The sequence below is a fragment of the Equus quagga genome, chromosome 2 (assembly GCF_021613505.1).
Source record: "Equus quagga isolate Etosha38 chromosome 2, UCLA_HA_Equagga_1.0, whole genome shotgun sequence".
Taxonomy (NCBI): Eukaryota; Metazoa; Chordata; class Mammalia; order Perissodactyla; family Equidae; genus Equus; species Equus quagga.
The window spans coordinates 156201908-156223998 of NC_060268.1; the positions used below are offsets into that span (position 1 = coordinate 156201908).

At 58.2% G+C, this 22091-nt stretch overlaps 2 protein-coding genes across 9 annotated transcripts in view; one reads left to right on the forward strand and one right to left on the reverse strand.

Annotated features, from left to right (window-relative positions):
• LZTS2 (leucine zipper tumor suppressor 2) lies at nt 1-10121 on the forward strand. 8 transcript variants are annotated; one of them, XM_046652244.1, is made up of 6 exons: nt 63-152; nt 426-810; nt 5481-5930; nt 6563-7225; nt 7761-8018; nt 8784-10121. In XM_046652244.1, the coding sequence occupies exons 3-6, from the start codon at nt 5523-5525 to the stop codon at nt 9465-9467; spliced, it is 2013 nt and encodes a 670-aa protein (XP_046508200.1). In that variant the 5' UTR covers nt 63-152; nt 426-810; nt 5481-5522; the 3' UTR covers nt 9468-10121. The 8 variants fall into 8 exon arrangements, with proteins under 8 accessions (XP_046508196.1, XP_046508200.1, XP_046508198.1 ...); XM_046652240.1 differs by lacking the exon at nt 426-810 and having other exon boundaries at nt 1-152; XM_046652242.1 differs by lacking the exon at nt 63-152 and having other exon boundaries at nt 198-810.
• The window catches only part of PDZD7 (PDZ domain containing 7), an 18917-nt gene continuing 6790 nt past the window's right edge, over nt 9965-22091 (reverse strand). The window contains 13 exon segments of the mRNA XM_046652247.1: nt 9965-10947; nt 10949-11112; nt 11525-11625; nt 11948-12547; nt 13055-13126; nt 13310-13401; nt 13528-13619; nt 16659-16834; nt 17426-17476; nt 19070-19267; nt 19791-20198; nt 20558-20618; nt 21837-21984. Of these exon segments, the coding sequence (XP_046508203.1) occupies nt 10518-10947; nt 10949-11112; nt 11525-11625; nt 11948-12547; nt 13055-13126; nt 13310-13401; nt 13528-13619; nt 16659-16834; nt 17426-17476; nt 19070-19267; nt 19791-20198; nt 20558-20618; nt 21837-21984 (2593 nt within the window). The 3' untranslated portion in view covers nt 9965-10517.

A 22091-nucleotide genomic window follows, 5' to 3' on the forward strand; every position in this document is an offset into this window, starting at 1 on the left:
TCAGCCGCCCCGCCCCGCCAGGCCCGGCCAGGCGGGCGCCCGGAGTCCGGAGCCCGGAGCGGGTTTGAGAGCCGGCGGATCTGCGGCGAGGAGGTGCCCGCGCTGGAGCAAGAGCCGGGCGGGAGCTGGAGCCGGGGCGCAGGTGGCGCTGGGTGAGTGGTGGGGCCGCGGAGGTGCAGGAACTCCCGCCTTTCGCACATCCCCGCTCCGGAGCGAACTTTCCCGGTCTGGGGAAACTGGGGGTTGGGGTGAGGAGGGGTGTCCTCACTCTGAGGATCGCAGGCGAGGAGTCTGAACAGGGAACCGACACAGAAACTCGCACTGACGGGCCCACACAGGCATGCACGCAGCCCCACGCATGCACTTGGGACACACGAACACACGTGCACTTCAGAAAGAACGAACCCAGTGGGTTATCCTTGCAGTTCCTGGAGCAGCACCACTGGCCCGCACGGACCCCCAGCAGACGGGGCGCTCTACTGTCCAGCGTACTTGACAGGGTGGGAGAAAAGGGCCGCCCCAGTGACCGCTGACGGGGGCGGGCCGGGTGGGACATCTCCGGAGGTTCCTGCTTTCCAGCTGCCCTCAGGTGAAGACTAAGACGTAAACAAGCGCCGAGCACGTGATCCACTGGCAGACCAGTGGGCTGTGCCCACCCCACCCCCCGCAGTCCAGGGAGACTTTGGAAGGTTTCGTGCCGGGCTGTATTCCATTCTCCGCCTCGAGAGGTGATAAACCCTCCCCCAGAAATGGGAGCACAACGCCCCCTGGAGTTGGGTAGCGCAGAGGACGGAAGATTGTCGTGCTAGGGTGGGTTTACCTGTGCTCCTCGCCTTCCTTCTCCCCAACACATTCATGGTGCCTTCATCGCTGAAGGTATCGGAGGGGGGGCGGGCACTATTCTTGATGGCAGTGTACAGCAGCCCCCGCCCCATACCTCCAGCCAGGGGAGTCGCTACCTGAGCGTCTAGGGGTCCCCTTCCTACTAGCACTTTTTCTTGCAGAACTGGGAGCTCCTCCCCCCCAATGTAGGAGCAGAAGGCCCACTCGTGCAAGAGGGGGAGTCCCCCTTCCCCAGAGAATGCATGAGCGTAAACATCCCCTCTACACCAGAGTGGGCCCATCTCCCTCCGGTAGAAGGGAGGATGAACCCCTCCTCCCCCCAGGGAATGAGGGAGTGGGCAGCAGTCCTGGGCCTCCCTCCCCGCCCCACCCCCAACCCCTACACACACGCTGAGTCCAGCTGCTGCCTGAGCTTCTGGGCAGGCTGCCAGAAAGGGGAGGAGGCTGCTGGTGCCCCAAGAGGCTGGGATCAGGGCAAGGCCAGAGGAGGGGTCTCTACTTGGGAGAGGGGCTCCTTCTATCCTGGTGAGGCTGAGGGTCTGGGGTGAGCCTGAGGGTGGCTGGGTTATGTTTCCCTTTCCAGGGAAAAAGAAAGAAAAACAGCCCTTTCCATAGAGCTAAAAATAGAGCTGAGAGCCAGCCAGGGCTGTGGCCTGGAAGGGGGGGATGCTCCTTCCTGGGGCAGAGGAGCTCTGGCAGGCCTTGGTCCTGGGCTAGGTGGGAGCAGGAGGCTGTCCTTGCCCAGGGGTGCAGGCATCGGCTGACCTGACTGGGTCACAGAAACCCCTACGGGAAAGTCCCTGTGGTAGAATGTTTGTGAAATATGTGTATGTGTAAGAAGTTGTCTGTGTGACTGTGAATAAGATTGTCAATGTGTGAAAGATGCTTAGAAGCCTAAGTATATTTAAGATTGTGACTGAGTGGGAAGGACTACGAGTTGTTGTGAAAGCCTGAGCACAACAAGGTCTGTGACACCAAGCATGTCTCTGTGTGTGAGTTGGCCTAGAAGACTATGGAAAGAAGGAACATGGAACCAGGTGATGAATGAGCCCATGTGATTGTGGCTGTGTGAGCCTGAATGTGGGAAAGGTCGTGTGGGTGTTAAGAAGCTTGTGTTGTTTGCGAGGGGGTGAGGATATGTGTGACCCTGGGAAGACAGTGGAATGTTGTCTTCTGTGAGGCTGCTGTAGGTTTGGACTGTAGGTTTGGACCTGCTCACTCCAGGGAGTGATGGGGGCTAGGGGCTGCCTCTCTCCGAGCAATGACCTTTCTCTTAGCAAATGACTCTGGAGGAAGGTTGAGGAGCACAGAGCCACGCCTAGGGCTGGTCTGGTCTCGCGGGGTAGAGGGTACAGTGCTGAGGAGTCGGATAGGGGTCCCTAAGATGGGGGGGGGGTGACTGGGTGTGCTCTCCGGATGGGCCGCCAGGGGGCGCCGCCTCGGCAAATGAAGTGTGCCGCCTCCAACCCGCGCGGGGTGGGGCAGGCACGGCCCGAGCCTCGGCCCCGACCTGTGCTGGCGCGCAGGGCCCGGGCAGCGGGGAGAGTCGGGGGCAGCTGACCCTCGGCCTCCCCCGGTGGACTCCGAAGCCGGAGAGTGTGTCTTGGGGGAGGCTTCGACTAGAGGAGCGGAGGGGGAAGGGCGGTCGCCGCGGCGCCTGGCGCTTTGTGCTCAAACAATGACCAGCTGCCGCTGGCCCCGGGGCCCGGGTAGGGGTAGGGGGTGACCCGCCGCTGCCAATTCCTGAGCCGACCGAGCCCCCAGACACACGACCACCGGGCCTCGGAGGGAGGGATCCTGAGCCCAGCTGTGCAGCCCCTGCGTGCGCCCCGCAGGACACGCGTGACGCGGGGTGCCTGCGCGAGTCCGCGCCCCGGGGGCGGGGACGCCCCTCGGACCCCTCCCCCGCGCTGCGCCGCCCTCTGGGCCCGGCGGGGGTTGGCCCGGGTTGGGGGCGCCGCGGAGGCGGGGCCGGGGCGGCCGGGCGGCTCCGAGTGGCCGCGCGCGGGCTGGAGCCGGGCGGCGCGCCTGTGGAGGGAGCGCTGGGGCGGCCCGGGGCTGAGCATGGAGCAGCGCGGCGGAGGTGAGGGGGCGCCGGGGCTGGGAGGCGACCTGGGGCGCCCCCCACTTCTGCGCGGCGGGGTGCATGGGGAGGCGGCATTCCACGGCTTCCCCCACTGGAAGCGGGGACGAGGGTGGACTCTGGAGGGTGGGTTGGGGCCCCCGGCTTCCTGTCGCGGAAGGGGAACTCGTGACCCCAGACTCGATCCCGCGTGACTGGTCCTTGGAGTTTAGTGAGGGGGAGACTTTCCCCAACTCTTCAGCCCCCGAAGCAGGTCTGCGCGAGCTTGGCCCTGGCCAGACCTGTCTCGGTCCCTGGCTGAACCCAGCCCTCAGCTCCCCCAACCCCCTCAGGGGGGATGTGTGCGCTGTGCCCGAAGGATTGCTCAAGGAGCGCTGGGGAGAGCGAGGGGTTCCCTTCCCACAGCCACAAACGCATTTCTCAAAATGGAGCCTCCACTTGCCCCTCCTTCTCTCTCGGGCTCCAAGAGCGGGAGCCAGGCTGGCCAGGCCTAGCTTTCCAGACGCCTGGCTTTGGCTCCCTGGGTGTCTAGCTCTCAGGGCCCAGCTTTATATCTCTTCTGGGTTTAGGGGCCCCTGGCTGACTGAGTCCGCCTGTCTCCTTGTCTGTCTGACCCTGGGGCCTCTCTGAGTCTTTGTCTCTTGTCTTTTGGTCCCCTGTCTCTCTGAGTCTGTCTGTCTCCTCCTCTTGTTTTCACTTTCTCTGTGCTCACTGAAGTGGGGAAGTGCAGACAGAGGTGCCAACCCCCATTGCCCCCTAAGAAGCCCCTTCCCCACTGTTTTCTTCATGCCCTGGAGTGGCCTGCAAGAAGGCAGAGGAGGGGGTGTTCCATCCACTTCCCTCAGGGCTGGCACTTGTGGGGTGAACTCAGCCCCTGCCAGAGAGGAGCCTCTGATTGCTCGTGGGTACTGCTAACCCCCACCCCCAGCTCCCAGCTCCTCCTGCCTCGGTCTGGACATCTTCCTGGTTCTCAGGGTCTTTTGACTTGAGTGGGGAGGGAGATGGACTCAGTGGAATACAAGCAAGAAAGAAGGCAAGCAGATCAGGCAAAGGATGTCTCTCCTCCCCCACCTCCAGTGAGTGACAGAAACCAGTTGGCCCTGCATGCCACCCAGAACCCACTCTCACCTGTGCTCCTATTCACACACACTCCTCTGTACACACTTGTGCACGCTCACTTTCCTATTCACACAGTCACATAAGATACATGTGAGTTTACACATTAAACTCTTGTGTATATGAATGGACATCTGTCCAAACATGTTCTTTCATTCAATCACACTCATACAGCACAAATTCACTTACTATATATGCATTTATAACTTCCACATACTTTCTAAAAGTGATCCCTGTTATACACACACACTCTTGTAAGCTACGCACATATGAATTCACACATTTACTCATGTAGATGAATGTACTGATAGATCTAGCCAACATATTTATATACTCACACATTCATGATGTTTTCCTATACACACACAGTTCACATTTTCACGCTCCTGTGCACACAGTCTCACACACACAAACAAGTACATGCACACACTCCTGCTCCTACGCAATTCTCTGTCCACTTCTTGGCCCCCGCTCTGCGTGATGACTTCAGCAGATGCCTGAGCCCTGGTCTTCGGCCTCAGGACTGGGGAGGGAGTTCCGGTTGGAGGCTGGCTGTCCCCTTCCAGGAAGGAGCAGGCCTGGGAGGCGGAGCCCTCTTCCCTGAGCTCCAGGGAAGTGAGATCTTGGAGCAGCTGCCAGAGGTGATGGTGGGGCTTCTGTCCTCATCCCCTCGGGGTGACTCTGGAGAACATCTAAAGCTGGAAGTTGTCATAGAGGTTGGCACTGGGCCTGTGTAGGTTCCTTTAGGCCCAACCGATTGGGTGTGGTGAGGCTAGCCGTTGTCATGGAAATAAGCATATGTCTGCATCCACCTCTGGCAGGCAGGAGACCCCAGAGGGCACCTGTGGGCTCCCTAAGAGCTCTGGGTTTCTTGTTTGGCCGGCTCCACCCTTGCCGCCTCTCTGTCTGGGAGAAACTGAGGCCCAGCTGGGGGAGGCTGGGCACTGCCTGGCCTTGGCTCTTTGTTCCCTAATTACCATCTGAGTTGCTGGCTGCGTCCCTGAGGTTGCCGCTGCCCAAACTGCCCTCTAATGAGGCCACCTGTCCCAGGGGACCAAGGACCTGTGTGGGAGCTGGTACAGAGGGCTCCCTCCCTAACTGGAGTCCTAGCCTCTGTGGGGGATGCAGGTCTGGACTGGGGCCTGGGCCTCTGCTGCCAAGGGCCCTGCATAACTACCAGGCCTCCCATCCCCTTGCCATCCCTGCCCGGAGACTCAGTCCTCAGCCCTGTTCAGACCAGAGTTAGCAGTGGTCTTGGCCCAGGGAGAACTGAGGTTTGTGCCAGTGCTTGGAGAGGGAGCCTTGGGGGCATGAGGGCTTGTTACCGATATCAGGGGGCTGTTTGACCTGGGACAAGGGGTCAGGAGAGGGACTCAGGGTCTTGAATAGGGAGTGAGCTCAAGGTGGAAGGACTCTGACACCACTGCCCTGCTCACAGGTTCCCCTGGAGGCCCTTGGCCAGGCCTGAGCCTCTGCCACCATGGCCATTGTGCAGACTCTGCCACTGCCACTGGAGCCTGCTCCTGAGGCTGCCACGGCCCCACAAGCTCCAGCCATGGGCAGCGTGAGCAGCCTCATCTCAGGCCGGCCCTGCCCTGGAGGGCCGGCTCCTCCCCGCCACCATGGCCCCCCTGGGCCCACCTTCTTCCGCCAGCAGGATGGGCTGCTGCGGGGTGGCTACGAGGCACAGGAGCCACTGTGCCCAGCTGTGCCCCCCAGGAAGGCTGTCCCTGGCACCAGCTTTACCTACATCAACGAGGACTTCCGGACAGAGTCACCCCCCAGCCCAAGCAGTGACATTGAGGATGCCCGAGAGCAGCGGGCACGCAATGCCCATCTCCGTGGACCCCCACCGAAGCTCATCCCTGTCTCTGGGAAGCTGGAGAAGGTGAGGACCAGCGCTTCCTTTGGGGCCTGGGTGGAATCAGGAGCCCCCTGGAGAAGCTGGAATTTGGAGGCCAATTTAGAGGAAAACATGTGGGCCCCAGAATCATCAGACCTGGGTTCTAATCCCAGCTCTGCCTCGTTCTGGCTGTACCGCCTCAGTAAAGTCACTTAACCTGTCTGAGCCAAAGTTTCTGTGTGTGTGAAATGGAGGTAATAGGTCAGATCTCATAGGATTGCTGTGAGAATTAAATCAAATAATGTATGTAAGTGTTTAGCCTAGTGCCTGGCCCATAATATGTACTCAATAAATGTTAGCTGCTTAAGTTACTGTTACGGTACAACCATGGTGTGTTTGACCTTGAGCGAGGCCTTTAACTTTGCTGAGCCTCCAGTTGCTCACCTGTAGTATGGGGATAGTGATAACGTTTTGCTGGTTTGGCTGCTGTAATCATTAGAGATGAACCTTTTAAATTGCTTGACGCAAGGCTGATGCTTAGGAGGCCCTCAGCCAGTGGTAGCAATTGTTATTAATATTTGGGGATTAGGGACCCTGCATGGGAGGGCAGGGAATGTGATAAGGACTTTGAAAGGTTGGGCAGCTCATCCCCAGTGTCACATGGCACCTCATTTCAGAACATGGAGAAAATCCTGATTCGCCCAACAGCCTTCAAGCCAGTACTGCCCAAGCCTCGAGGGGCACCGTCCCTACCTAGCTTCCTGGGTCCTCGGGCCGCCGGACTGTCTGGGAGCCAGGGAAGCCTAACACAGCTGTTTGGGGGCCCTGCCTCCTCTTCCTCTTCCTCCTCCTCCTCGGCTGCCGACAAACCCCTGGCACTGAGTGGCTGGGCCAGTGGCTGCCCATCGGGGACGCTGTCTGACTCTGGCCGAAACTCATTGTCCAGCCTGCCCACTTACAGCACCGGGGGTGCTGAGCCGGCCACCAACTCCCCAGGCAGCCACCTGCCCTCCCACGGCCCTGGGCGGGGGGCACTGCCTGGGCCAGCCCGAGGGGCCCCTACTGGGCCCTCCCACTCGGACAGTGGCCGCTCTTCCTCTAGCAAGAGCACAGGCTCCCTGGGGGGCCGTGTGGCTGGGGGGCTCTTGGGCAGCGGTCCCCGGGGCTCCCCTGACAGTAGCTCCTGTGGGGAGCGCTCCCCACCCCCACCGCCGCCCCCACCACCCCCTTCGGACGAGGCCCTGCTGCACTGTGTCCTGGAAGGAAAGCTCCGTGACCGTGAGGCAGAGCTGCAGCAGCTGCGGGACAGTCTGGACGAGAGTGAGGTGACCGTGTGTCAGGTGTGATCAGCGGCAGTAGTGGGGGTGGCCTTGCAGGACATCCGGAGGCACTGGGGGTCCAAGGAGCATTTCTGTGTGTGCTGGGGGGCAGGGGTTGGGCAGTGGCTGTTGTGGCCCCATCCCCACCCCAACTGTCTGGCTTAACCTGTAGAGGGGTGAGGATTCAAACCCAGCCCCGGACTGGAGCAAGTTACATAATTGTACTGAGCCTCAGTTTCCTCATCTATAAATGGGGATGTTTCTGGCCTCATAGAGATTACAAGGATTAAGTAAGGCGAAGAGTGTAAAGTGCCTAGAATATGCCTGGGACCTAGGAAGTGCTACCTCAGTGCTTGCTATTACTGTTGTTGTTTCTGTTACCATAAAAGTAGCAGTTATTATTGTTATCATAATTATTATCATTGTTAATGGAACCTGCCCTCCCTGAGCCCAGGCCACTGGGCAACCAGAGCATTCGGTGCTTAGGGTGTTGGGGTGGCCGGGGCTCAAGGTTTGGAGGAGCTGCCAGGACCCAGGTCTGCCTTCTTGCCCACAGGGCTACGAGGACCGGCAGCGGCACTGCCAGAGAGAGCGCGAGGCCCTGCGTGAGGACGGTGCGGCCCAGGCACAGCGAGCACAGCGGGCCCAGCAGCTGCTGCAGCTGCAGGTGTTCCAGCTGCAGCAGGAGAAGCGGCAGATGCAGGATGACTTTGCGCAGCTGCTGCAGGAACGAGAGCAGCTGGAGCGGCGCTGTGCCACCTTTGAGCGGGAGCAGCGGGAGCTCGGGCCACGGCTGGAGGAGACCAAGTGGGAGGTGGGCCAGACCCAGAGGGGCAGGGAGTGGGGCCCTATGGAACAAGCCTTGGAAAGGGGGGCCCAGCCACACACCCTCTGCCTGCCACCTCCAGAGGGCCTCCCCTTCCTCACCTCTGTGAGACGAGGACCCCTCTCCGATTTCCCTCTCTGGGGGGCGGTTTCCTTGGGCCTCCATGTTAGGTCTCCTCATTGGTCTGGTCTAGTGCCCACGTAGCCAGTAGCATTCCCATCCACTGCCTTCTAGCCAATAATAAGAGTAAGAATGTAGTGCTTGCTATGCGCCAGGCACTGTTCTAAGCATATTACATAGAGTGTATCATTTAATCCTCATAACAGCCCTATGAGATGGGTACTGTTAACATCCCCGTTTTAGAGATGAGGAAACTGAGGCCCAGAACTCCTGGAGCCCCACATCACACCTACTCAGTGGCAGAGCTGAGCCTTGAACCCAGGCATTCTGGCTCTGATGTCTGTGCTTTTAACCAATACACTGTAATGCCTCTCAACTGGGCACTGCCCTCAATTGCTCCCACTCCCACAAAACCTGCCACCCCCTAGTCTCCAGGGCTCTGCCGTGCTTCATGGTGGTTTTAAGACACCCAGTATGACTTTGGATATGTCACTAGGCTCGCCTCAGTGTCTTCATCTGTAAAATGGGTATAATGATCAAACCTCCTCTCCCCAAATGCCCAGCATGATGTCAGGACCTCACCCTCTGTGAGAACTCTTCTCACCATCCTTCCCGGCTCCCTCCCACCCTCAGGTGTGCCAGAAGTCAGGCGAGATCTCCCTGCTGAAGCAGCAACTGAAGGAGTCTCAGGCAGAGCTGGTGCAGAAGGGCAGTGAGCTGGTGGCCCTGCGGGTGGCGCTGCGGGAGGCCCGGGCGGCACTGCGGGTCAGTGAGGGCCGGGCACGGGGCCTCCAGGAGGCAGCCCGAGCTCGGGAGCTGGAACTGGAGGCCTGTTCCCAGGAGCTACAACGGCACCGCCAGGAGGCTGAGCGGCTACGGGAGAAAGCTGGGCAGTTGGACACCGAGGCGGCTGGCCTCCGGGAACCCCCTGTGCCACCTGCCATGGCTGACCCATTCCTCCTGGCAGAGAGCGATGAGGCCAAGGCGCAGAGGGCAGCAGCCGGGGTGGGGGGCAGCCTGCGGGCCCAGGTGGAACGGCTGCGGGCAGAGCTACAGCGGGAGCGGCGGCGGGGCGAGGAGCAGCGGGACAGCTTCGAGGGGGAGCGGCTGGCCTGGCAGGCAGAGAAGGAGCAGGTGATCCGCTACCAGAAGCAGCTGCAGCACAACTATATCCAGATGTACCGGCGTAACCGGCAGCTGGAGCAGGAGCTGCAGCAGCTCAGCCTGGAGCTGGAGGCCCGGGAGCTCGCTGACCTGGGCCTGGCCGAGCCAGCCCCCTGCATCTGCCTGGAAGAGATCACCGCCACCGAAATCTAGGGCCCTTGGCATCCCAGCTCTGCCAGGAGCTCTGCTGAGGGGGGCAGTCACCTCAGGTGCACTGAGGGCCCCAGAGCCACTTGTCCCCTGGGATTCAGGCCTCAGGGCCTCTGCCAGGAACTCAGGGTTGCCCTATGACTTGGATGAGCAACATCAGACTCCTTGAAGGTCCCTGTGTTCACTGTCACGCAGAGTCATAACTCACTCAACCCATTTCACTCCCCAACTGCTGCCAGTGCCACTCTGCTAACCCATGCACCCCAGACACTCGCCAGCCCTCCCAGCCAGGGGGGTACAAAGAGAAAGGGGCTCCCTCATCTCCACATTCTCCCCCACCCCAAAGCCAGAGAGAGCCAGACAGCGCCAGCTGCTCCAGATGTGCCTGCCCCCACCCTCCCCATGTTGAGGGCCAGGGCTGGGACTGAGGTCTGATCCCCAGGTTCCAGCTCTGCAGCCTCTCTCCTGGGGTGAGGGGGCTGTAGTCAGACCAAAGGAAGAACTCAGAAATGTTTTGTTTATTTGTGTTTGTGACCAAGTGGCCCCTCCCCACACCCAGATTTATGGCCTCGTTTTCACTTGTATATTTTTCACACTGTAAATTTCTTGTACAAACCCAAAGAAAAAATTAAAAAAAAAATTGTTTTTAAAAAAGGATTGAGTATGCTGGATTAAGATTACAGGAACTTGTTAGACCCCCACTCCCTCTTTATTTGCTCTCTATTTCCCTACCCCTCATAGAGGTCTTAGGGGAGAAAGGGTGATGGGGGAAGGATAAATCCAGTAGAAAGTCAGGTCCTAGTAGACCACAACATGAAACGGTCTCTCTGGGTTTGAGAAACTAGGAAGGACTTCCATCTTGTCCCTTGCAGAGAACACTGCTTGGGCCTAGGGGATGGATGGATGCAGTGACCCCTTGAGGACCCTATCTGAGAGCCCATGACCCTTAGTGCTTGGGGGCATCATGAGAAAGTACCCAGCAGTCCCAAGCTCCAGACCTTGGGTTTCTCAACCCCCTTCCTATCTTGGAAGGTTGGGGACAGTGAGTGGGTGTCACAGGCTGCCCAGTGGCACCTTGTCCTTGACACCAAGTTTATCGAAAGGGCAGAGCCTTAATGACAACTGTGGAGGGAAGAAGGGAAATCTGAGCCAACCAGTGTGCAGCTTTGGGAGTAGGCAAGGCGAGCAGGAGTGGGAGGGCCCCAAGCTCTGAGGAGGTAGGTGGGGTCTGAAGACAGGAGGTGGCTCCGTGGGAGGATGTGCGGTCGTGGGATAGGTGAGGAGAGTGGGGTTAGTATCAGGAGTCTGGAGGGTTGGAGAGAGAACGAGGCTGAGGGTCAGCTGGAGGAGCCTGGCATCGGGGGCGGGGAGAGGGGTCTGGCTCTTGGTGGGAAGGGCATTAATGAGAGGTTCTGGGAGTGAGTGGAAAGGAACTGGAAAACCATCAAGGGGTCAGCGAGCAGGGGAATGGTCTGAGGGCAGATGAGTCAGAGGGTAAGGGTAGTGGGCCAGGCCCAGGGACCCTGACCACAAGCTCCATGGGTTCCCGAGCTTTGTTTCGATAAGCCCGGCGGATGGTGTCCACTGCTCGCTGGTGGGTCACCTGCTCCAGGCTCTCTCCATCCACTGCCACAAGCTCGAAGCCAGCCTGGGGTGGGGGTGAGAGAATCACAGCCCTCCCTCCTCAGGTCACCCCCACCCTACCACCCAACCTCTCACCTCCACCAGCTAGGACACTCCTCCCCATCTGGGTGGAGGGGATGGACAATGGGACTTTTGTGCCTGGAGCTGTTGGGGGCAGGGTGGGGTGCAGACAATGGCCCTTTGTCCCTTGGGGCTAGGGGTGGAACAGGATGGGCCGCCCTCAGGCCCAGGCTGGCATGAGGGGACAGATTTTTTTCTAGGCCTGCTCATCCCACAGGCCTGACCCCCCTGCCCCCAAGCCTCCTCCCACGACCTGGCCTAAGCAAGTCTGGCTGGAAGATGAGTGTGTGCCAGCCCCGCCCCTGCTAGAATTCAACTCCGGGCCTAGGGAGTGGGCCTGGGTGTTCTTCACCCACCTGAAGGGCCCCACTGAGGAAGGCGGCCCCCCCAGGGAAGATCTTTTCTATCTTCACCATGGGTTGCACCTTGGACTCAATGCCCCCAGAAATGCTGATGCCTAGTGAGAGTGAGAAACATGGGGTGACAGTGCAGCCACACCCCCAAAACCCAGAACTTCCAGGAGAAACCCAGGACCCCATCCCCACATCCATGGCCCCCAACTTCTCCCAAACCCCCAGATTCTGTTACTACTCAATCCTCAAGTCACTCCAAAATCTTCTAGGTCTCATCCCCCCCAAATGTGGACCCTCCCAACCATACCCCAATACCCAGATTCTTTTGCTAGGCCCAGGTGCCCTAGTCATACCCTCAAACCAAGACCACCAACCTCAGCCAAACCCAAGAACCCCCCTGCCGGGCCCAGTCACAGCCAGACTCACCCAAGGACTGCTTCATCTTGGACAGCGTGACCGTCCTCAGCTCCCCACTAGGGGCCTTCATGGCTGCCTGCTCGGCTGTCCCACCAGTTCCATTCTCGGAGAGCCTTTGACTGCCCCCTACCTTGGTTGCCTGCCCATCCAGAGGTCGTGGAAGAGGGGGCCTGGCCTTCCGAGGCTTGTGGTAGCGCCCGTTGGCTGTGCTGGGGGCAGGGATAGGTGCCGGGGATGGGGAACGCCTGCGTCCCGGGGACTTGCCTCGGCCCCAGCTGTGGCTGCGGCTGCGGCTCTGGGCCAGGCCCTGGCTCTGGCTCTGGCTCTGACGAGGGTCCTCTCGGGTCAGGGGTTCTGTTAGCAGCCAGTTAGGCCTCGGGGGCCGGGGAGCCACGGCTGGTGGCTGTGGTGGGGGTGTGCAGGCGCCTCGGCGTGGGGCGAAGGCATCTACTGGCACGTCTTGGAGAGGGGGGATTCCTTTATGAGGGTGGCGGGGGTCAGAGGCACTCAGGGAGACCTGGAGGCCCCCCAGCCGCTCCCGCAGCTCCCTATCACCTTCATCCTCCGAGAAGCCATTCACAGGCAGCAGGTAGAAGCCTCCACGGCTGTCTGGGGAAGAGAGCCAAGGTCAGAATGCCCAGGCCACCTTGCCAGGCCCCAGTCCTTGCCTTCGGTGGTGTAGGGTCTATAGACCCAGGCCTGGGGTTGCTCAGGCCCTATGGCAGCGCTCTCCACAATGAGGGACGCTGCCTGGGTTCTATTGTAATGGTATTTTAATACTTTCTACGCTAATAGTTACAGTTTTATTTTAATACGTCTAAGAAAAAACACGACTTGCACACCAAACTGGTAATTTCTCAGAGATTACTGCATAGAATGAGACTAGATTTAACAAGTGAGTGAGTTTAAAATCAATTATCAAGTAAATAATAGTATAGGCAGTGAGTGGATGTGATAAAAATGGTCCAGGTGGACAAAGGATTTCCTTCAGGGAACCACACGTAGTTCTGAAGCCAGGACTCTCCACGTGCATGGGACAAGGACAGAAGGCCCGTTCTCCCTTCCCCAATCCCCCAGAAGTGTGACCTCTCCCTGAGCTCTGGGACTCTGACTGACCAGGCACAGGGGTGATGAGGTGACGCTTGGGCGGTGTGTCCTGCCGGGCTGGTCGCAAGGCAGGAGGCCGTACTAGTTGGAGAGAAGAACAGGTCAGAGGCAGGGGCCCCCTGCCAGGCCCCCTGATGGACACGGCAGAAGGGGCGCAGGCAATCTCTGCCTCGCTCTCCACTGGGAGACCCCACCCCCATCCCCAGCTGGGGCTCAGTATCCACAAGTTCTGCCCCGACCTCCCCCGCCCCCCCTACTGCTGACCTGCCCGGCTCCTGAGGGCCTCAAAAGCCTCCAGCTCCACCGGCATCACCATGCTGTCGAAGCGGCCCAGGTCCGTGGGGGCCACCACACTCCTGGGGGAGGGCAAGAGTTGGGGGGTGGGCAAGGGCTCAGTGCTAGGGGTGCCGAGAGGAGCTTCAGCCCTGGGAGGTTGGGGGAGGTATCAGGGGTCCTCTCCCTGCCCACAACCCTGGCCCCACCTGATGTCCCTCAGCAGCAGCAGCTTCTCAGGCCTGTCCAGAATGGCCAGCAGGGGCCTCACCAGGTCCTCCACACCACCCTCGTGCACATACTGCAGAGAGAGGCACCACGGGTCAGACAGCAGCAGGGACTGCCAGAGCAGGGCTTGGGGGAATGCCTGGGCAGGCAGGGGTTCCCTCCATTTAGGAAAGGTTCTCCCCATCCCCAGGCTGTCCACAGGATTGTCACGGTGACTAGGTGGGAGCCTGCAATAATAATAACAGATCTGTAACAGCAAGAACAGCTTTGGGACAGGCACCTTTCTAAGCCTTTTACACATGGTCTCTTATTTAGCAACCACCCTGAGAGATGGTGTTAGCTATTCCCATTTTATAGATGAGGAAACTGAGGCTCAGAGAGAAGGACTTTGCCCAAGGCCACACAGATAAGGCCATGCAAACAGGGATTGGAACCTGAGAAGTCTGGCTCTTGCCTGCTCTGGTACCGGAAAAGGATATGCAGGGAGTGGACTCTCCTCCCTACCCCCACCTCCAGGCAGAAGGAAGGAATTTGAGCCAAACACTAGGCTGTGCGCCTGGCTGTTCCACCATGTGTCTGCACACACCTACAAATTAGACTTTGTTCAGGGCTGGAAAGGGGACCTTGGGGAAGGGATGGCCCCACAGAAAGCTTCCCCAGTCAGTACCCTGGGGGTGGAGGCCCTTCTGCCTGACACTGCCCGGATGCCACCAGCCCCGCCTTACCCCACCAACGCAAACTGGCAAACTGGCAAACTGGCAAACTGGGAGCCACCCTACTTGCACAGCACACTGCCCCATGGTGGCGAGAAGGAGACATGTACTGATTCAGGGAGACAGAATCCGGTAGGGCATAGACAGAAACAGCATGCCCTGGTGATCAGAATGGGACATTCATAAATATCAAGATATAAATAAATATAAACCGTGTGTGTGGCCCTAAACCACACACAAAGTTACAGGGACTTCCACATTCACAAATCAACAATGCACCCCCTTTTGTCTGGAGAGATACACACAATTGCACAGAACCAGCCACATATGTGCACACACATCAAGTCCACAAACATGCATTCACCGCCTACTAAATGCCAGGCCCTGTACTGGGCAGCGAGAGCACAACGACAAAAACTCTGTTCCAGAGCCTCAGGAGCTCAGTCTAGTGGGGACAAGAATGAGCCACATACACCAATGAACTATAAACTACTGGCAACGAGACAGAAGGAGTCTCAGAGGAGGGTAGAAGATCAGAGTAGGCTTCATGGAGGCAGTGACATTTACACTGACTCTTAAGGAGGGAACAGCATGAAAATTAGGAGGAAAGTGCTCCAGGATGATGTGGAATAATGGGTAGAAGGAAGTTTAACTTGACCGTGGGGTACATGAAGGGCATCCATGAAGACTGCGCAGGTGGTGACTACAACGTGAATCGTGCAATTCATAACCTGTGGAACCCTCTGCGGTGACCAGGGGAAGATGATGATGTGGAGATATGGTTACTGTGGGGAAGCTGAGGTTAGTGGGCTGGGGAGTCAGATCAGGGAGGGCCTTGAATATGAAGATAAGGAACTTGTACTCCACTGTATTCTGCCAAAGACAAGAGGTCGCAAGGGGGCTTGGGGAGTATAAAGTGATCAGAGACTGGTTTATAGTGCCTGGTCTGGTGGCTGTGGAGAGATGGCTCAGAGGAGGAGGGAGAAGGGAGGCTGGGGTTGGGGGCCAAACATCCGAATCAGTAGGGGAGCTTTATTAATCATTTCGGCCAGGGTTCCACTCCAGAGGGTCTGATTTCTTGGTGTGGGTGGGCTCGAGTCAGGTTTGCGTGGTACGCAGAGCTCCCCAGGTGCTATGGAGGCACAGCGGGAGGCGGTCCTGGGTTGCGCAGGGTGGGAGGAGCCGAGAGATGAGGAAAAAGAAGCCCACCAAAGAAGCAGGCACAGAGCCCCACCTAGTGGTCAGAGTTCGGAGTTGCAGACTCACGCAAGTCCCCTACTCAGCGCTCAGAGCTGAGTGGGCTCCTGAGGTTAGCCCAAAGCCCCTTAGCTGACCCCCAACATGCACCTCTATCTGCAGCTCTGCTGTAAACCAGGCCTTGGTAAAGGGATGCAGGAATTACCGCGCCTCAGTCTCCAAGTAACACACACATGCCTTAGCCAGACATGTTCACACACACAGATATAATCATAGTTAAGGCGACGCAAACCCACGTACGCACACATCACACAGACGTACAACACAGCCCTCCCTGACCAAGGTGAGGGAGTGCAGGAACCACAAATGATTTCCTGAAACTCCTCAGCTTGCCCCAGCCCACAGGCTCACGTGTGCACTGACACGGATTCATCACAGGAAACCTGCGGGTTCTCGAGACAGAGGGATGGCAGAGGGCCTTCCCGTCCTCCTAGAGGGGGTGACCTGTGCCTCCCGCAGCCTCCCCCACATTCAGACTACAAAGACTCCCTCAAATCTAACCTCCATCCCGCCCAGGACCCTCTGGTTTGTTTGAAGCGGAAGAGAACAGAGAACAGTGTAGGTGTTGGGGGAGGCTTGGGGTGTGGGCGGGGACAAAAGATTACTTACTTGAGTAACAGAGGAGGGCACCTGGCATGAGGCTGGGCCTGTTGGCTGCCCCAGGAGCAGATGGAGGCACGGGGCAGGGGGAGGTTGGGGTTTAAAGAACAGAGGCAGGGGACTGCAGGGATTCACATCCCCCTCCTCATAGCCTGTCTGGCTTCCTCTCTCCTCAGCTTAAATATCACCTCCTCAAGGAGGCCCTCCAAGACCACACCATCTAATTTGTATCTCTTGGGTTATTCACTCACGTTCTTTTCTTTCACCACACTTCACATAATTTGTCGCTATGGGTGTTTAGGTTCTAGATATTGTCTATCTCCTCTTCTTGGCTGTGAGGTCAGCATGTGTGTATGTGTGTGTGTACATGTGACAGGGATGACTTCTGCTTTTACTGACCACTGGCCCCACAGCGTCGAGATAGTGTGTCAAGATACTGGCCTCACACCCAGATACTGGTCAGCACACAGTGGACTGAACAAATGAGGGGCTGGGTGACTGAGTGACCATGTGCTGGGGCTGGGGGCAGGCTGGAGGCTCACCCGGGAGCAGTGGCGGGTGACTGCCAGCACCTCGTCATCAGTCAGCAGCCTCCGGGCCAGGTCCTGAATAAGGGGCCGTCGGCTCTCCCAGGCCTGCACCTGCTCATCCACATTGGGCAGCTGGCTGGAGGGGCTCCCAGACCTGGCAGAGAGCAGGTTCCGGCCCCTCTCCCGGTCTGCAGGGCAGCAGCAAGCGGTATGATGAAGGACCCAGGAGCCATCAGGGGAGGAGGCAGGGGCTTCCCTCAGTGGGGGTCAGAACTGAACAGCTGAGAGGCCCAGGTGCCCCCAACAGAATCCCAGCCCAGATGCTACACACCAGGGTCTCCCATAGCAATCTGCCCACCAACGGAGCTCCACTCCAGGTCCCTCAGCCCCCCAACACAGACCCCTGTACCAATCTGTTCCTTAATGGTGTCCCAGCCCAGTGCCCCCTGGACCCCCTGAACATGCACCATCATACAGTCTGTTCCCCATTGGGGTTCTAGCACAGGCTCCCTCATCTCTTCAAACCTCGTCTTTGGGAGTCCCAATTCAAGCTCCCCAGTCCTCAAAAATGCACCCCAATATCTGTCTGCAACCCTATCTTTCCTGGTAAGCTTAGTCCAGTTATTTGAGCTGCTGCCAATGTGTGCCTCTCTATCCACCTGATCCCCCATGCTTGACCCCAAATGATTTTAGCCCAACGCCCCTGAGCTGCCCCCTACATGCACCCCATCTGCAGCTCTGCTGTCAGCCAGGCCTTGGTAGAGGGATGCATGAATTACCGCGTCTCAGTCTCCAGGTGACAAACTTCTGTACGGGCCCCACTCCCCCTGCTGTGAAGAAGAAAGAGGCTCAGTTGAGGCCCTGGTCCCCAATCTGAAAATGGGGGTTGGGGAGCTCAGGACTGGCTGGATCATTGGCTGGAATGGAGAGTTCAGGCTAGAAGGAGGTGGGACGGAGAGGCAAGAGGCCAGGCCACGAGAGTCTTGAAGACCATGCTCAAGGTAGGAGCTTCATTCATAGGCAAAGGGGAGCTAGTGAAAGTTTGGATCAAGAGAGGGTGCACTCTGAGCTCTGCTTATGGAGATTCATTTGGAAGCAAATGTACAGAGAGAAAAACCCTAAGGACAAAGCTTGGGGGAACACCTACCTTCAGGGGACAGAGAGAAAAAGGGGAGCCTTTGAAGGAGAGAGAGGAGTGCCCAGAGAGGTGGGAGGAGAACCAGGAGAGAGCAGGCCCAGGGCTGTGGAAAGAGAGATGGGTTGAGGGAGGGGGGTGGCTGGCCTAATTTGGAGAGATTGTCTCTCCCATGGGACTGTCACCTTAGACCCCCAGGAGGGGCATGGCCCAGCTCCTCATCCTCTGGTTGTTTTTACCTACCCAACATCCCTTCTCCCTTCTAGAAAGAGCACCCTGATTTCACCTGGGGCCCCCCCATTCTCAGTGCCTGTACTCGAGGGTGGGCACGTGACCCAGGCTGGCCAGGAGAGCACCTCTCTCCCCCACCCCACAGCGATTGGTTGACCACATGATCCCAGCTGGGCCAGTGAGAGCCTGGGACTTCAGCAGGAACTACTTAAGAAGCTCTCTTGTCCGTGGGTTGCTAAGCGACAGTGGCCATCTTACTCTCAGTGGGCAAAGCCTGCATGATAATGAAGCCGACCCAGGGGAAAGTGGAACCAAAAGATGAAGGGGGCAGAAGTCTGATTGTTTAAACCTGGAGACCCAGCTTACATTAGTGGCTGAGTCAAGAAGTGCTTTTTAAAGCCAGTTGGAGTTGAGTTTCTGTCACAGGCAACCCCGTTAACCCAGCCACTCTTAGTCCAGTCTCTGAACCTCACTCAAGAGATGAGAGGCCCTCTGTGAGGGTCCTTGAGAAGCCCCTGACATGAGTGAAGCCTGCCTAGGCCCTTCTGCCTGGGCCCTGATCTAGAAGTGGCCTTACTCAAGGATGGTTCCAGAACTGGGTAGGGACTGTGGAATTCTGGCCAAGGGAAGTGAAGCCAAATACTCTATCTAGGAAAGGAGTACACTCCCCTAGTCAGCACCAAGAGCACAGGGATCTGACCCAAGCTCTTCCACTTCCTTCTATGCTCTGACTCTATCAGTTTTTCCTTCTGTAAAATGGGGAGATGAGGCAGGATAACAATGATCACTACATTTTCTGAGCACCTTGTGTGTGCCAGGCAACATACACTAATGCCCTCCCTCGTGTCTAATTTACATACACTAATTCACTTATTCTTTGCTGTCCCTAAAGAAATAGGTGTTATTACTCCCTTTTACTCATGAGGAAACCGAGGCCCGCAGGGGTGGAGTGTGATTCACAGCCAGTAAGAGGCAGCGGGGGATTTCAACCCAGAGCTGCTGGGTGCCAGAGCGGACTTCCCCTCTTTCCTCCCCAGCCGATCCGCCCAGCACTTACCTTTCTCCGTGTCCAGGCAAGAGTGGGGCTTGGCTGGGCTCCCTCTGTCCAGAGTCCAGGCCTCTCTGCGCCCGTCCCCTGCCAGCCGCCCGTGCCACCCTCCCTTGAAGAAGAGGTTCATCAGCGTCTTGGAGCGCTGCAGGGCCCCCTTCTCCCCAGGGGACCCCGACTTCTCCTTCTTCCGCTGCTTCTTCTCCTCTGCAGACACGAGGGAGCACCCAGGGGGCTGGAGGGTGGGCAGAAGGGAAGGCCGAGGGGCAGGGGTGTGGGGAGGGGCAGAGAGAAGGGAGAGTAGGGGGCAGACAGGATCTGCAGCCATGTGGGGAGGTGGGGATGGGGTGGGGGTAGGGTTCCTCCTCCAACTTTCCACCCCTCCCTCACCCCATAGCTACAGCTATGTGAGGAATCTCCTTGAGGGCTGTAGTGTGAGTGTGTGTGTGTGTGTGTGTGTGTGTGTGTGTGTGTGTGTGTGTTGACAGGCCTGGGAACTCCAGGATGGAGGGGCTGGGTTAGGGTTGGTTTGGGGCCCAGAGCTGACAGGGTGGGTTTTGGGCCCAGGACTGGTTTAAAGTGGAGCCCAGAGCAAGGTATCCTGGGGCTGAGTTTGGGGCTGGGGCTGGGGCCAGGCCTGGGGCAAAGGGAGGTTTGGGGCCCAGGACAGGGTATGAGGTTTTAGATGCGGGGCTTCAGAGAGAGCAGCAGCCACCTGTCCCCCACGTACCCCACAAAGTCAGGTGGCTCTGGGAGCGTGTGATGGGGGGCCGGGGTCGGCTGAGGGCCAGCAGCAGAGCAGTCTTGGGGGACTCAGAGAGCGCAGAGTCAAGGTGGCGGCTGGGCGGGGGTCCATCAGAGCGGATGGCTGTGTCCCTGAGGATGACGGTGGGCCGCACACTGCACCAGGTCTCCACATGGCCCCCCATGTCGGGCTCTGTCTGTATGGCTGTGTCTGCCCTGTCCCAGCCTGGGCCCCGGCTGCCCCGGTCCTCAGGCCCTAGACAGACATCCATGCGGTCTGAGGGCAGGGAGCCCGAGCCCTCAGCCGAGCTGTAGGGGGCACTGGACGCGTAGGAAGAGACGCTGGAGCTGCTCTCAGAGGCTGGGGACAGCTGCTGCAGCACCCCGTTGCTCACTGCGGGCAGTGGGTAAAGGAGGGGTGTCTCAGGGGTCTGCCTGGGTTGCAGACCACCCTTGGGCTTGGGGGTGGGGGAGTGTCGGGCAGCAGTCAAGTTTGGAAGCACAGGGTCTGGGAAACTAACTGCTCAGCTGCCCTGCCAATGACAAGTCACTTCTCCCCCATTCACTCCCTGGGACTCCAGACCCTAGGAGAGCCTGGAACTGAACCTGCAACTTCTCAGAGGAGAACTCATGGCTCTGGGCAGTGTGAAGTCCTGAGGAGATCTTGTCCCCCTGCCCATTTATTCTTCAGATTCTGGCCCCGCCCTCCAACCTCAGCCCTTTCCCTCTAACCTTGGGGCCTGAGCCACTTACATCGGTCCAGCCAACAGTACTCAGAAACCATCTCTTTGTAGGCAGGGTACCGGCCAGTCTCCTGGGGAGGGCATGGTGGGCATAGGAGGGCATGGAGGAATGGGTGAGAAGGGAGGGTACAAATCAAAGAGTGATGGGACAGGAGTAAACTTTTCAACCCCATTACTCTCCTCCAAGTTCATCATGCTCTAGCCAGCCGGGCCACTTCATTTCTGAACACGCCAAGTTCCTCTATACCTCAGGGCCTTTGCACTTGCTGATCCTTCTGCCTGGATTATCTTTCTTCAGCTCATCTTATGGCTAGCTTGTTCTCCTTTTCCAGGTGTCACCTCCTCAGAGAGGCCTGCCCTGACCCCCTGTCTAAAAGGGCCTTCCTAAATTACCCCATCTCATCTCTCTGTTAATTTCCTTATAGCATTTGTCACAATCTGCAGGCATCTAGTTTATTTGTTGTCTTCCCCCAGTAGCAGAGACCTTGTCCATCTTGTTCACCATTGTAGCCCCTGGACCTGGCGTAGTAGCTTTCATGTAGTCTGTACTCAAAGATACTGAATGAATGAATGAGGGGCAGAGTGGGAGAGGGGAGGAGTGTTTGGGATAATTTGAGAGGAAGGAAAGGGAGACATGGGATGTGGGAGAGGTAGGAAATAGAGGTGCCTGCGGGGGGGATGGTGGAGGAGGCATTGAATGGTGAGATGGGTGATGGCTCGGAGAAGGGAGAAGGGTGGAACAGGGCTGGGATTGGGCAATGGGGGAAAGCGAGGCATCATCTCCTCCAGGAGCCGGAGTGAGAAGGACCTGATCCTTGGGCAAGTGTGACAGCCACATGAATAATGAATCCAGGCTTCTCCCCTGAAATCCAATCTCTGGCCCAGCCCAGTCCTTCTTGCCCTAGGCCCTGAGGATGCCCACCGCCCAGGTCCTGCCCAACGCCCAGGTACCACCCCACCCTTCTGCAAAGGACATTTTCTCCTTTCAGCCCCAGGCCTCCACCACTCATAGGAAGGGGCACTGCCCTAAGCGTCTGGGGAGCAGGCCTAGAACCAGGCTCTGCTACGGACCAGCCACGTAATTGACTCTGGTTCCTGAGTTACTTTGTCTCTCTGAGCCTCAGTTTCTCTTTCTGTGAAACAGGGATGAGAACAATACCTGCACTACCTCTCACGTGGCTGTGGAAAAGTCAAAAATTGCAGAGCGATGGGCATAATTAAGTTCTAGAGTACTCTGGGAAGTCCTTCCTACAGTCTGGCCTCTCCCTGACTCCCACAGTCCTGCCCACCTTGACGGTCAACATGATGTGCGTTTGGCCCTTCAGCACCTCCACTGCCTGGCTGTGGCTGATGTCGTCAAACCTGACACCGTTGGCTGCCAGGACCTGGTCCCCGACCTTGATGCCATTCTCCTCGGCCAGCCCACCACGGTCCACTCTGGGGTCAGACAGGAGGCAGGCTGATAGGCCACCTGGTCCGTCCCCCACCCCCACTCCCGACCCCCTTCCAGACTCTCTTCACCTGGATACAGAGATGCCCCAGGC

Excerpts from the sequence above, each read along its gene's own strand:
- LZTS2 (XM_046652240.1), top strand. The coding sequence starts at position 5,523 with ATGGCCATTGTGCAGACTCTGCCACTGCCACTGGAGCCTGCTCCTGAG. Across the intron at positions 5,931-6,562 it reads TCTCTGGGAAGCTGGAGAAG|AACATGGAGAAAATCCTGAT; the intron begins GTGAGGACCAGC and ends ACCTCATTTCAG. Across the intron at positions 7,226-7,760 it reads GTGAGGTGACCGTGTGTCAG|GGCTACGAGGACCGGCAGCG; the intron begins GTGTGATCAGCG and ends TCTTGCCCACAG.